The following is a 12,070-nucleotide window of genomic DNA, read 5'->3' on the forward strand; positions in this document are numbered from 1 at the left end:
GGAATCTCTTGTTGACGATTTGGTTGGCATAGTTACGATGTCTATCTCGAGTTTATTATTATTTGAGTCACATGTGTCAAGCTTCACTTTGTCTGCACAAAGATCAGTGGCAAATCCATCTTCCTCGCTGGATTTTACTCTGTCGTCTCCGATGATCTTCGTCTCACTATGACAAATCCGGATGAAGTTAAGACCGTTTGCGAATGTCAGCATGCTCTCGCGTTATACAGTGACGAAGAAGTTCGTGAGACAAGGGACAACTTTAACAACGTTCCAAATATACATGAAATCGACGAGGAGGATAGTGAGCCCGAAGAAGCGGCAACTTTAGAGCAACCGGGTCCTGCTTCCCATCAAGAAGATGATAAAGTTGCATTGGAGAGTAAGGATGACGATGAATCCGCGTACACAGGCGAGTCTTTCTGCTCCGATGTGTCCTGCGACGAGTCCGAGGTCACCAGCGTCACATTGGGATCCCTGAAATCACTTTCGCTCCACATTGACGATCCTCGGCACAGTCCGAAGGAGCAGGATGCAGAAATTGACGAGTGGAAGGATGATTCCCAAGACGAGTCCTACTCGCTGAACGATAGGCCGTCTCGCGCGACAACGGCGAGTGGATTTGCCAGGTCAAGGCGATGCAGACGATGGAATATGAGTTTCACCGACGAGGAAATGCGTAGGATCGGGCGAGAAAACGAGCTACTGCTGAGAAAGATCATGGCGCAGCAGAGACCACGGAGTAGGATCATCGACGAATGCACCGCTCCGCCTAAAATCAGTAGCTCCGCGATAAACAGGAGGAAGCTGCAGAAGAAAATAGAAGACGATAATATGGTATGGGTTTTTCTTCCTGGATATCGCTACCGAAACTTGAAGCAAACTATAAAAACGTATGAAAAATAAAATATCGGCAACACGCTTTCGTACATATATTTCTGTATTTTTTTTTTTTAAACAAATTAAATCATGCAGCAAGATACATAATTTAAAAAACTCTATTTGCAGATTCTTTTGAAAAGGATACAACAAGCAAAGTCCCGCGTCTTCGCGAATGCATCGCAAATGGGTTGTAGATTGACTTTTTTATAGAACTTTTATGACACGTTGAAGAAACTTCTTAGAAACGTGAGAAACGGAATCAACTAGTAAACTAAGATTTGATAAATTGATAAATATTATCTACGTAGGTATAAATTGTGATGTAAATTCTTTGAGGTTTTGTCACACATGCTTTGTCGTCTTTTAATCTACATGAAGTAATTCCGCGTATGCGGAATATTTCTGTTGTTTCGCGCACGAGAAAGTCGTGATGCACTTCGATGATCTATCACAGAAAGTTTCTGCTCTCCCTGAGTACAATATACATTAGTGCGTTTTTTGCTTTTTTGTGACTTCTTTATTAAAACACAACGATTACCAGTCTTGAAGAATAGGTACACATTTCTTTCGTTTCATACTTTGTATACGACGCAACCTTGTAAAACTTGTCTTGAAAATTTTGCGTGAAGGTATCTCTACAAGTCAAGACTATAAAAAATCACAGCTCTCACTCGTCTCGAATAACTTAATTATCACTCGTGGTTAATACCAAGATCAGAATTCTCGAGTATTGCATTTTCTCTCTTTTTTTTCCTGTTTCTCTTTTTTTTCTTCTCTTTTCTCCGTGTTCCTCCGAACAATATCGCGAGAGCAGAGAAAGGGTGTGCTGTAGTCAAGGAGCAAATTATAAATTTACGTATATAAGCCCATGTATAACGATATAGTTGTTTCTTTAAATTAATACGTGCTGTGATTATAATATGAAAATGTATTTTCCTTTTTTTTTCTCCTATTTTTGTTATGTCGACTCTGCTATTCCATATGTACTATTTCCATTTCACTGTAGTCCCTCGATCAAGCATGTATTCAATTTTTACCAACAAAACCAAAAAACCAAAACAAAATTTCCAATTATCCTGCAATACGTAGGCGAACATTTTTCGCTTGCAGTCATTTAACGTATTTTATCATGCTTTAAATAACGAAACAGAAAACAAAAATTGTAACACCTAGATTTTGGTTCAAGAAAAGACTGAACGAAAACAACTCGTTTGTGAGGCTTCGTCAATGTCGTATAACATAATAGTAACAATTATATCACAAAGTACGCTCGCGCAGCGCGGTTGCAACAAAACACAACAATTTCCGTAGCTCTGTATCGCGTCATCGCGGTCGCAATCGTATCGTCGCTATTACAAAAAACTGTTATTTTCAATTTTCCAAACCAAAAAAAAAGAAATCGTGAAACAAATCGACAATACGACGTCAGAAAACCAAACGTCCCCAATAATTAATCCTCGCGCTTCGACCGCCATGATTCCGTCGACGATGGTGTCCATATTGTGCTGAGCGAACGAAATGGATCGAAGCCTGTTCTTTCCTGAAAAGATCATCGAGAATCGTCATTTTTATCCACACAATGCCTTTGATGTCCGTTACTTTACCTGTGCATCCGACTCGGACTGTAACGGTTGCGACACCATAGGCGGTGCGGCCGCTCCCCATGGAGCCGCAGCCCACACACCCCCCGTGTTGATACCCCAGACACCACTGCGTTCCTCTCCAACAGCCGCCCTGGTGTACAACGGTTCCCAATTCGTATCGACTGTCCAGTTATCTGCAATTATATCCATTATAATTTACAACATAAACGCGAATTGCATTGAAAGCTTCTTTTCATAATTGCGATGCCGATTTTCTCGTAGAGACTGATACCTTTCAAATCAGATAGAACAGGTTTCTCCGTGATTTTCGACGACTCCAACTGAAATCCGTTTGTATTGTCTGACAGTAAATTTATCATAGGACTAGTATCCTCCCATAATTGGCACCGCGTGTCCTCCTCGGGAGTCTCCAATTCTACTAGAGGTTCGTCAGTTTCTGGAAGATCGTCGTACGGTACCAGCTCACGCTCGAACTGCCGACAGCACGATGAGTGAACGTTTGACTTGACGCTGTTCGAAAAATCGACCTGACTCGAATTGTCACTTACAGGATGTTCCGTGAACGCGTTGATGAAATAACTGTTCGAATGCTGCGAATCCGGTTGTAAAATCAGGGGATCCGGATCGAGGGCTTTATCCTTCTCCAGAGTCGCGATGCAGAGGGGAGGAGCTGGTTTCGACATCAAACTGTACTCCCTCGGTGCTTGCAGCAATTCTTGCGCCGATTGTGTCTTAGCGTATTGAACGTCCTTTACGTCGGTGCTGAACATCGTCGGCAGATTCGACGTGCTCGTCTGACTCTTGTGATTTACGTGATTCAGATTGGCGAACGAGACGAGTTCCTGGCTCCGCGCTACCACGTCGCTGAACTTGGCCCTGTTCTCGCCCCAGTAAGAGGGCGGGGGTGGCGTAGGAGTAGGAATTGTTCCCATGACGCGCGTTACGTCCTCTTTCTGGCTCATATTCCCGTTCACGGTAGAAGCTGCAAAATTTAAACATTTAAGAATAAGAAAAATCTATAGCCAATAGAATTGTGATGATATGATAATGTAGCAAAACGTAAATAACGTACTTTTCACATGCGTTTTGTCGGCTCCACGACGTTTCTGAACCGATTTCTCCTTTCGTGGTGGATTCTTATTCTGACGTGGTAACTTGAAAGATGACTCAACGGTGCGCGAGGTATGAACGTGGTGCGATTTCGTGGTAGATCTAGTAGTACTCGTTTTCCATCTGTTCGGGTCATTCTGCTTCTCCTTATCGTACTCATCGTCATCACAGTCGCCTTCGTAATTATCCTTATAATCTACGCATGGCACAGGAGGAATAGACTGAGGTTTGCTTTTCTTAGATATCGGCTTTCTTTGGAGCTTTTCTTGCTTCCCGTACGACTGCTCGAAACCCTGCATGAGAGAACAAGCTTTCTTAATTCAGAAACGGCTTATCCACATAATTAATTCATCGACAACCAACATTTTCTCAGTTTTGGAAAACAAATTTGATCACGATTAACGAATGCGGTTTAACTCTTTCGTTTCTAACGCAGTCGTCGTCACGAAAAGGTTAATTATTATTCCTTATAATTACTATAATTTGCCATAAGTTTACGTGAACTTGAACTTACTTTACACAAATTCGTTTCATCATGAGTCGAACTTTCCGTTGTCGTGGACGAGGTCTCTTCCTCTGAAAGGTGAACGATCTTTTGAATGCTCGCCGACTCGAGTTTTTTCAACGAAACATGATTATTGTGATTACTGTTGTTTCCGCTACTACTCGTCTGCTTATTTCGCTTGTTGTCCACTTTATTGGTTCGATTGTTATTAATAATTCCGGCGTCCACTTGGACTTCGTGGTCAACCAGCTTTGACTCTTCCTTAGCACTCGGCTGCGTCGTCGGTTGTGGTTTTCCCTTTCTGTTTGACGTAGGGCTCGACTTCGTTGTCACGTTCACGGTACATTTCTTCTCTTGACTGATCTGAGTGTCCGCAAGCGTATCGTTCACCGCGTAATTGTCCGATGCAGCTTCCTGGCTGTTGTTCTGCTTCTTATTATTCTTCTTTTTCGACCCGCACGTATTTGCTGCGTTTATGGCGTTTGCGTTGTTGTCCGCGTTAGCGGGTTCATCGCATCGTTTGAAAGACAGCAGGTCCTTGGACTCGGTATCCAGTTTGAATTTGCGTTCCTCCTCGGCGGTCCAGTCCGGAATCTTCAGCCCTCTCTGCGAGTCTTTATCTTTGCATTTTTTCACGTTCATCAACGTCCAATCAGGGAACGTTTCGTCTTTCCTCGTCTTGCTCTTCTCGTCGTTCGTTTTCTCTTGTTTGTTATTGGCACCGCCGCCACCGTCGCTGCTACCACCACCGCTGCCGCTGCCGCTAATTTGCGTCTGTGTATTGTGCACCGAAACGTGTGACAACAGTCTTAGATCCAGGGGTGGTTGCACCGTGCTCTCCTTCGAGTAACTGGCTAGTGCACTATGTAGTATCCGGTCCGCCTCAAAAAACGAGACGACGACAACCAACAAGAACACTATTATCGAGACGCCGATGGCAATCCACTGCATCGTACGTTCCCATGGCGGTCTGGCGAGCACCGACGCGCACAAATCTAACAAATGCGTCGGCAAAGTCGCCTGCAGATTAAGTATCATCACGCCATTCTCCATATCCTCGCCGCCGCTGTCCGGCCCGACGCTGGTCAACACGAGTAGCTTCCGCTCCACGCGTGACAACGTAAAGTCCGGTGTGAACGCTACCTCGATCTTTTTCGTCGCATTCGAATCCAGCTTGAAGGACGAGCAATTGAGTACCTGAAAGCCGTAGCCCTCGCAAGGCAGGCCGTTGATCTCGAAACCGTAGATCTCGATCGGTAGCTCCCCCGTATTTCTAGCCAGGAAAGATCGTTTTACGGTGAGAGTAGGAGTCGTGCCGCGCTCTCCTAAAATAAAAAGAGGCAATTTTGTGAGGAACATCTCGTTTTGGCCAAGTGACATTAAAGCAAAATTAAACATTTGAGAAATGTGTGATGCACAAAGCTCAAGTTGCAGCAAAATTAGCGAACGCAAGGATGAAGGGAAACGATGAAAACTGTAGAAAGATGCAGATCTTCCCTTAAACCGTGAGGCCTTAAAAGTGAGGAAACGTACATACGTTCGCAATTTTTAAGATGTTTGTCCGCCAGTTCGAACAGCAGGGGCGCAGTCGAGCCCGGCTTACGATTGTCGAACCTAAATTGTGCACTCGCACCTCGGCCAGTCATACGTAGCACTTCTAAAATAGTCATATTATTTCTGGAAAGCCATTAAAACATCACGTCAATACATAAGGAACAGCAGCGTAACACTTTAATCCTGCTTAATCTCAATATCTCCTCCCTTTCTCCACGCCCCGTGAGTAATTTACCTAATATATAAAAAACCAGACGACACTGAAGCGGAGAGGGGTGTATATGCTACGCGGATCGTCCTCGATTCCGCAGGGTACAAGTACAAGGGTAGCGACTGAGGCGCTACCGGTACACCCCACTGTTTCTCGAACAGTCCTCGCTCGTCCGCCTCGTTCTCCTCCAGCTTGAACTCTTCTGGGACCGTAGACGAGCATTCCGCGCACGCAGGCTTAAATCTACACGGACATTAAAGAGATGTCAATTCGCGATCCAATACGGTAAAATGATTTGTTGCAAAGCATCGTTAATGAAGCTACAATTGGCCATTCTTACTTCATCGGCAAGGAGTGATAAAGACGCACTCCTTGAGGGTAACTCCAGTCCATCACCAGCTGGACTATCAGCGGGCTCATGCTCGGATTGTGCAGCTTGATCGCGCAGTACGACGTGTTGCCGACTTGCGTCAGTGGGAACATCAGGACACTCTTGTTCTTTATATTGCCGGAGCCGGCCAACAGGCTCGGCCAAAACGGTTTGATGTTCACGTAGAACTTGTGCCCACGCACCTCGGTCGTATCCAGCCGCATCGTGACGTTGTCCCACGAGCCGCCCGTAGTGGAGTTGACGAAACGCATGTACCGCGCGTTCAGCAGGTTCAAGTCGGAGTCGCGAGTGTGCGAGGGAAGGCTCATCGTGTTCAACCACTGACTTCCTGCTGCAAGGCGAGATACAATTACTAAATAGCAATACGGGCGGCTGAAAACAATTAAGGAATAAAATTAATATAATAATAATAATAATAAAAGAGTAAAAATGTACTGCTTACTACTGGTTTCCACCGGTAAACCTAAGTAACAGTGCTGTTTGCAGATCACCGAGGAATCGATCTGTATCGAGCCAATGTTGGTCTCACCCTTAGATATGACTGGCATCGTAGCCTCCTCCAGCGGGATGTACTTTATCCTGTCGTCCTTGTTTATGGGCGCGATATGCGTAATCTCCATCGGTCTCGAGAACGTGGAGTGTACCTTCACTTGTTGCACGCAGATTGATCCCTGTTTGATACAAAATAAGGCTACATAAAGTTTCGGAGGCATTTTAAAGGGGATAAAATACTCGAAAGAAATAAAAGAGAGAGAAAGGAATAACTTACGGGGAAGCAATCAGTAAAAATAAGCTTCTTCAAGGAAATTCTGCCGTGCGCGACTCGCATGTAAACCGGCAATGTAAATCGCTCGTACGTTGTTCGCACGAACACGTCACCAACAATCGTGTCTTCCTCAACCACGGGAGTCTTTACTTTAATCTTGAATATCGCCAAGAATCCCGGCTTGATGTATTGCTGAAACGAAGATTCATATTAAAATATCAATACTAGCATCGTAATAAATCGAATGCGAGTTTTGTACCAGAGCACTCACGTTTCCAGAGTGGCTGCACACAGTTATATTTCGAAATTCCTTATCCAACAGATCCGCGGGACCGCTCTGACATCCCATCAGTTCCAATACCGCGCCGGGCATGTTCACGCCCCAGCCGTGCAGCTCCACGTTAACGGGATTCTGATTCTCCAGCGCGAAAATCGCCTCGTTCTCGGTGCCGCTTCCCACGGTACCGAAATTCATTGTTCCCATGTCGTCCTCCTTCTCGCCCGGCATGATCTTTCTCACTTTGCCGTCGTAGCTTAACAGCGGAACCTCGGTCACGGATACGTTCGAGTGTATCAATATCGACGACTCCATCTTTACGTTATCACCTTTCCGTTCTTTGGCAAGTTGTAAAGAAAATATATTGACCTTCTGATCAGGCTTTATTACTCTAGGAGTAAAATCTTTTATCTGAAAAATAAGGCGATAAGCATTATAAAAGTAGTTGCAAAGTGAAAGTTATCATGTTCGTTGATTAAAAGAATATTGAGGGATGCGGCGTACCGTAAAAAGCGATTTCGCGTTCGAACACATCGTGACGTTCGTAATAGCTAACGGTAATTTAAATTTGTTCACCACGCTAAAGTTCCGCGCTTGATTGGACTGCGGAGAACAATAATGGGTAATCGATGTGTTTACTTCTAATCCACCTTGCAGCACTTGGGCCACCCACGGAATTGCTAATTTCTGACTAGAGCCACCTGGACCTATTGCTTTTATTATTAACTTGCCTTTAAAGTGTTGCAAGTCCAAACCGGTTTTCCCTGAGAAGATCAACAAGAAGAAGTTAATCTAATTGCTAATGATAATTGCGCGTCTTTTTTTCTACTTTACGATAGGCAATGTTGTAATCTTACAATCGTAAACCAGCATTCCAATGGCGATTGGTATATCTGTCTCTCCCGGAATTATTGCTGGCTCAAAATGCAGTTTTAATGCTTTTGATACAGGTGTATTTATAATATTCTACGAGAAACATTACAAACTCTGCTTAGTAATATCTCGGCAGAAATATATATGTACATGTTCTCTGTTCAACTTAATTCTAGCTTAATTTAAGCAGATCTGACTAGTCTGAGCGCATGTAACTCACCACAACTTTGATTGCTTTTTTGGCGGAATTTTTTAAAGCAATAGGATGGCGAATGGGTGGCTGTAGCGAACCACCCATACCTAGATTAATTACTCCAGAACTCCCACCCCAATGAAGACCAGCTCCACTTTTCACCTCGACTTCAACTGCTACCACGAGGATCTCAGCGGTGTTGTTCACTTTAAATCTGCAGCAGACCCTACATATTAACGATATTTCATAAACGGAGCATGTTTGAGTGTTCTCTTTAACCAACCTAACGTATGCTGTATGATTCTTCTCCGCGTAAGCATTGAAACGTAGTCGGATGATAGGCTTTGTTTGGTAAGGTAGAATTTCCCATAAATCGCGACTGCCTTCTGGCTCGCCTGAGGGTAGTTCTAATTGAAACTCTCCACCACTGCTGTATACTTCCACAACCTTCGTTCGCACAAAACAATCCAAGCCAAGTTATGAATTATTTAAAGTGCCTGACACGTAATTATGATCAATGCAGATGATATTCACGTACTTGTAAAGCTTCTGGATGTGGATTGTGCATATATATAAGAGGTGTAAAAGATGCATTTAATGGTAACTTGACATCGACTACGGGTCTGAGTCTATACGGGCTACTGACACTTATTCCTTTGACCTACGGAATTAGAAACGCCTTGTTAAAAATGTACATTAAAAGTTAATGCCTTGTTAAAAGCATTAACTCTTTCGAATCTATTAGTATATGTATACATACATATGTCCTAAAACAAGTTCTTTCAATCCTAAATTCCAAATCAGACATATCTGTCCTACGTCAAGACTTAATAGTACGTATGTGACTGGATCCCAGTTCGAAAGGGTCAACTTATAGCCGAAAACCATGTATTACCTGATACTTTAGTGTCCCATCTGAAGTATGTATAAAAAGATGTGTATCAATATCACCCTCGTCTCGACCAAGAAAGACAACATTAAATGTCGTGTTCCCCAGTGGTGGAATTACCTGCGACAAGCAGCAGCCATTAATACCGGATTTTTTGAATCTGCTTTTGTCACTCTAGAATTACTATGAATAAATTGATAATTGAACTCACTTTGTTTTGAAAAAATGACGAATGGAAATGACGTGTATTTCCCGATATCGATGAAAGATGTATAGTTTTGTTGTGATCTTTGTTAAACATGATCACAGTCTCTTGGTGAGGAATACCAAGTTGTCTACGAGAAAAAGAATTACATCGCGATGTAATTTGCCTTACATTAAATCACGTTAATCGCGTAACGTTAAAACACTATGTACCTTTCTTTGAAATCCAAGATGCTTGGTTCAAAGGAAATGTGAGAGAGCGAATCTTCCATTTTATCTTCGTCCAATGGAGTATCCCTTAAAGATATAGCAATGCTGTTCAGTATTAAACCATTCTATCGGAAACAAGAACCGGATACTTGTAATAGTGGAAATTGAAAATAGGAAAGGTATAAGAACAATTAGTTTGAAGTCGATTCGATGTGCTGTTAGTGAAGCAATGTTCAGAATCCCAGCTTTTTTGTTAGAATGATGCAATGAAATGATTGTTCAAGAAATTCTTCTAATATTTACTTCAATAATTACATATGTTATTATTAACATTATTATGTAACGACGTATATAATAAATAGATTTCCTTTTAAAATTTCTTTAATCTAATCTTGTTGAGAGAACTGTTTACAAATAGAACAGATATATGCGTATGTATTTGCTCGTGGTTTTTTTTTAATATGTAACATAAGAAGTATACGAGTTATTTCTGGTTTAATAATAATTCTGCAAGTCATTCAAACTTGGCAGATTTTCATGCGATCCATACATCATGCAGAAATACGAGATAACTTGTTTGCAGATCAAGTTGATATGCACATACATTATGTAATGAAATATATGCATGTAAATTCTGTTTTGAAGAGAACGCAGGGAAGCTTACAAAGAGATCTTTATGATACATACGCAGAATACCCTGCTATGATATAATAACTATTGTTATTATATATATCTAACATGACTATTAAAAGGAAAGTTTGTAATGAAGTACCTTTCCTACTTCCACTCACCATTATCTTATGAGTATTATGCTTACCCAGCCCCATGTACTGTATTAGGAAAATCCTATAAATAAAAACAATTCCAATACAATATCTTTGCTACACATATAATTTACATTTAGTTACATTTAATAAAAAGTATGATAGGGATTTATAATTAGAATAATTTATGCATTATTCTTTATGAATAAAAGTAAAATTGTGCGCAATGCAATTTCACATTTATATATTTCTTTAGAGACATTTGAATTATGATACATAATAATAACCAAATAAACGTTGTACAAAGCACTGTCTACTCTACAACAATATTACTAACCTTATGCATAGATATTGGCATATTATCCAAAAGATATTGAACATCGTTGTCATCCTGAACGAAGGCTACAAAATATCAGAATACATCTGCATTTATACATAATGCATACATATAGATGCATATATTTAAAGGTACAATGGAATTAAATAAACGACAATTAAAATTCATAATAATACAAAAATAACTAAACTGTATTAATCTCTTATTTCAATAATTTGTACATCAAAATTAAGTTACATACTGATATATATTATTGGCAAGTACATTTACAAAACCAAAATAACAGACAAAAGTTGAATTACCATCAATAATTCACATCTAGATAACGCTGTTCTATACTTAAAAATTTAATTTAAAATTACGACGGCGCTGTCAAGTTTCTGCGACAAGGGCTTAAACTTCGCACGCAAACGTCGCGTTTCGCGCGGTGTAAACATCTTAGTCATGACAGAAGAAGAGTCGTGTCAGCTGTGGAGCTGAGGTTATAATCGCTCCGTCGTTGTCACGAGAATTTTTCAGGAAGATTCGGGGAACGAGAAACGTGAACTGATAAGGTCGCGCTCCGCCAGAGCCGCGGGTCGCGTGACGGCGCTTGGCGCGTAAAGCTCGCGCGCGACATGACCTTCATAGACGGCACGACGGCACCGCGCGAAGTCGCGAATCGCGAGCCGACGCTTTTATCGCGTTCGTCGCGACGACGTATCGTTGCGGGATTTCACGCGCGATCATCGCCAGGCGAACGTTTGTTGTTGTCGGACGCGAATCGTTCCGGTCCGCATCGAAATAGTCATGCGAAAGGGGAGAGAGAGGAAGAGAGCGAGAGAGAGAGAGAAAAGGAAGGAGATGGAGAGAGATACTCACCATTGTTGTGGCCGTGCAGCGACGACCGGATTTGCAACGTCGCGTCCAGTAGCGTCAGCAGGAGCAGACAGTAGAGCACCTTTTTTTCGGGCATAATAACACCGCGGCTGATGCTGCTGCACTGCTGTTGTGTCGGGTGCTCCTGTCGTTCGCTATTTTGTCTTTAGCAGACATGAGAGTCCGCTCTCGGCCATACTTCGGTACTATCGAAGCGCGCGGTATCGATTCCGCTGCCGCGCCGCGGACGTAACGCGCGCGACCGCCGTCGACGGAGCCACTGATCGCTCATGGGGAATTTCGAATCGGTTTGGAAATCAGTTTCGAAATTCTTCTTTTTTATTTTTCTTCCATTATTTCATTATAAAATATTGATTTTCCGTATTTCTCATATTTCGTATCGTTTGCTGCATTTTGCATTACTGTATTTTTCGTGAACTTG

The 12,070-nt window shown here is 42.3% G+C and overlaps 2 protein-coding genes across 5 annotated transcripts; one reads left to right on the forward strand and one right to left on the reverse strand.

Annotated features, from left to right (window-relative positions):
* Positions 1-108: 108 nt before the first annotated feature.
* LOC105274843 (cilia- and flagella-associated protein 97) lies at positions 109-1,798 on the forward strand. The gene is made up of 2 exons (XM_011331293.3): positions 109-837; positions 1,009-1,798. The coding sequence occupies exons 1-2, from the start codon at positions 169-171 to the stop codon at positions 1,090-1,092; spliced, it is 753 nt and encodes a 250-aa protein (XP_011329595.1). The 5' UTR covers positions 109-168; the 3' UTR covers positions 1,093-1,798.
* LOC105274844 (transmembrane protein 131) lies at positions 1,385-11,857 on the reverse strand. Of its 4 annotated transcripts, none has more exons than XM_026971684.1 (23): positions 11,632-11,857; positions 10,771-10,835; positions 10,487-10,515; positions 9,673-9,756; positions 9,467-9,590; positions 9,262-9,375; positions 8,905-9,027; positions 8,650-8,813; positions 8,394-8,580; positions 8,158-8,266; positions 7,805-8,064; positions 7,295-7,711; positions 7,027-7,215; positions 6,700-6,928; positions 6,207-6,588; positions 5,891-6,109; positions 5,639-5,778; positions 4,111-5,426; positions 3,559-3,889; positions 3,035-3,468; positions 2,758-2,959; positions 2,487-2,659; positions 1,385-2,422 (listed from the first exon to the last, which is right to left on the reverse strand). In XM_026971684.1, the coding sequence occupies exons 1-23, from the start codon at positions 11,723-11,725 to the stop codon at positions 2,333-2,335; spliced, it is 5,475 nt and encodes a 1,824-aa protein (XP_026827485.1). In that variant the 5' UTR covers positions 11,726-11,857; the 3' UTR covers positions 1,385-2,332. The 4 variants fall into 4 exon arrangements, with proteins under 4 accessions (XP_026827485.1, XP_026827484.1, XP_026827483.1 ...); XM_026971683.1 differs by having other exon boundaries at positions 8,394-8,592; XM_026971682.1 differs by having other exon boundaries at positions 9,673-9,774.
* Between the last annotated feature and the right edge of the window lie 213 nt (positions 11,858-12,070).

This window comes from Ooceraea biroi, chromosome 8, assembly GCF_003672135.1.
Source record: "Ooceraea biroi isolate clonal line C1 chromosome 8, Obir_v5.4, whole genome shotgun sequence".
Taxonomy (NCBI): Eukaryota; Metazoa; Arthropoda; class Insecta; order Hymenoptera; family Formicidae; genus Ooceraea; species Ooceraea biroi.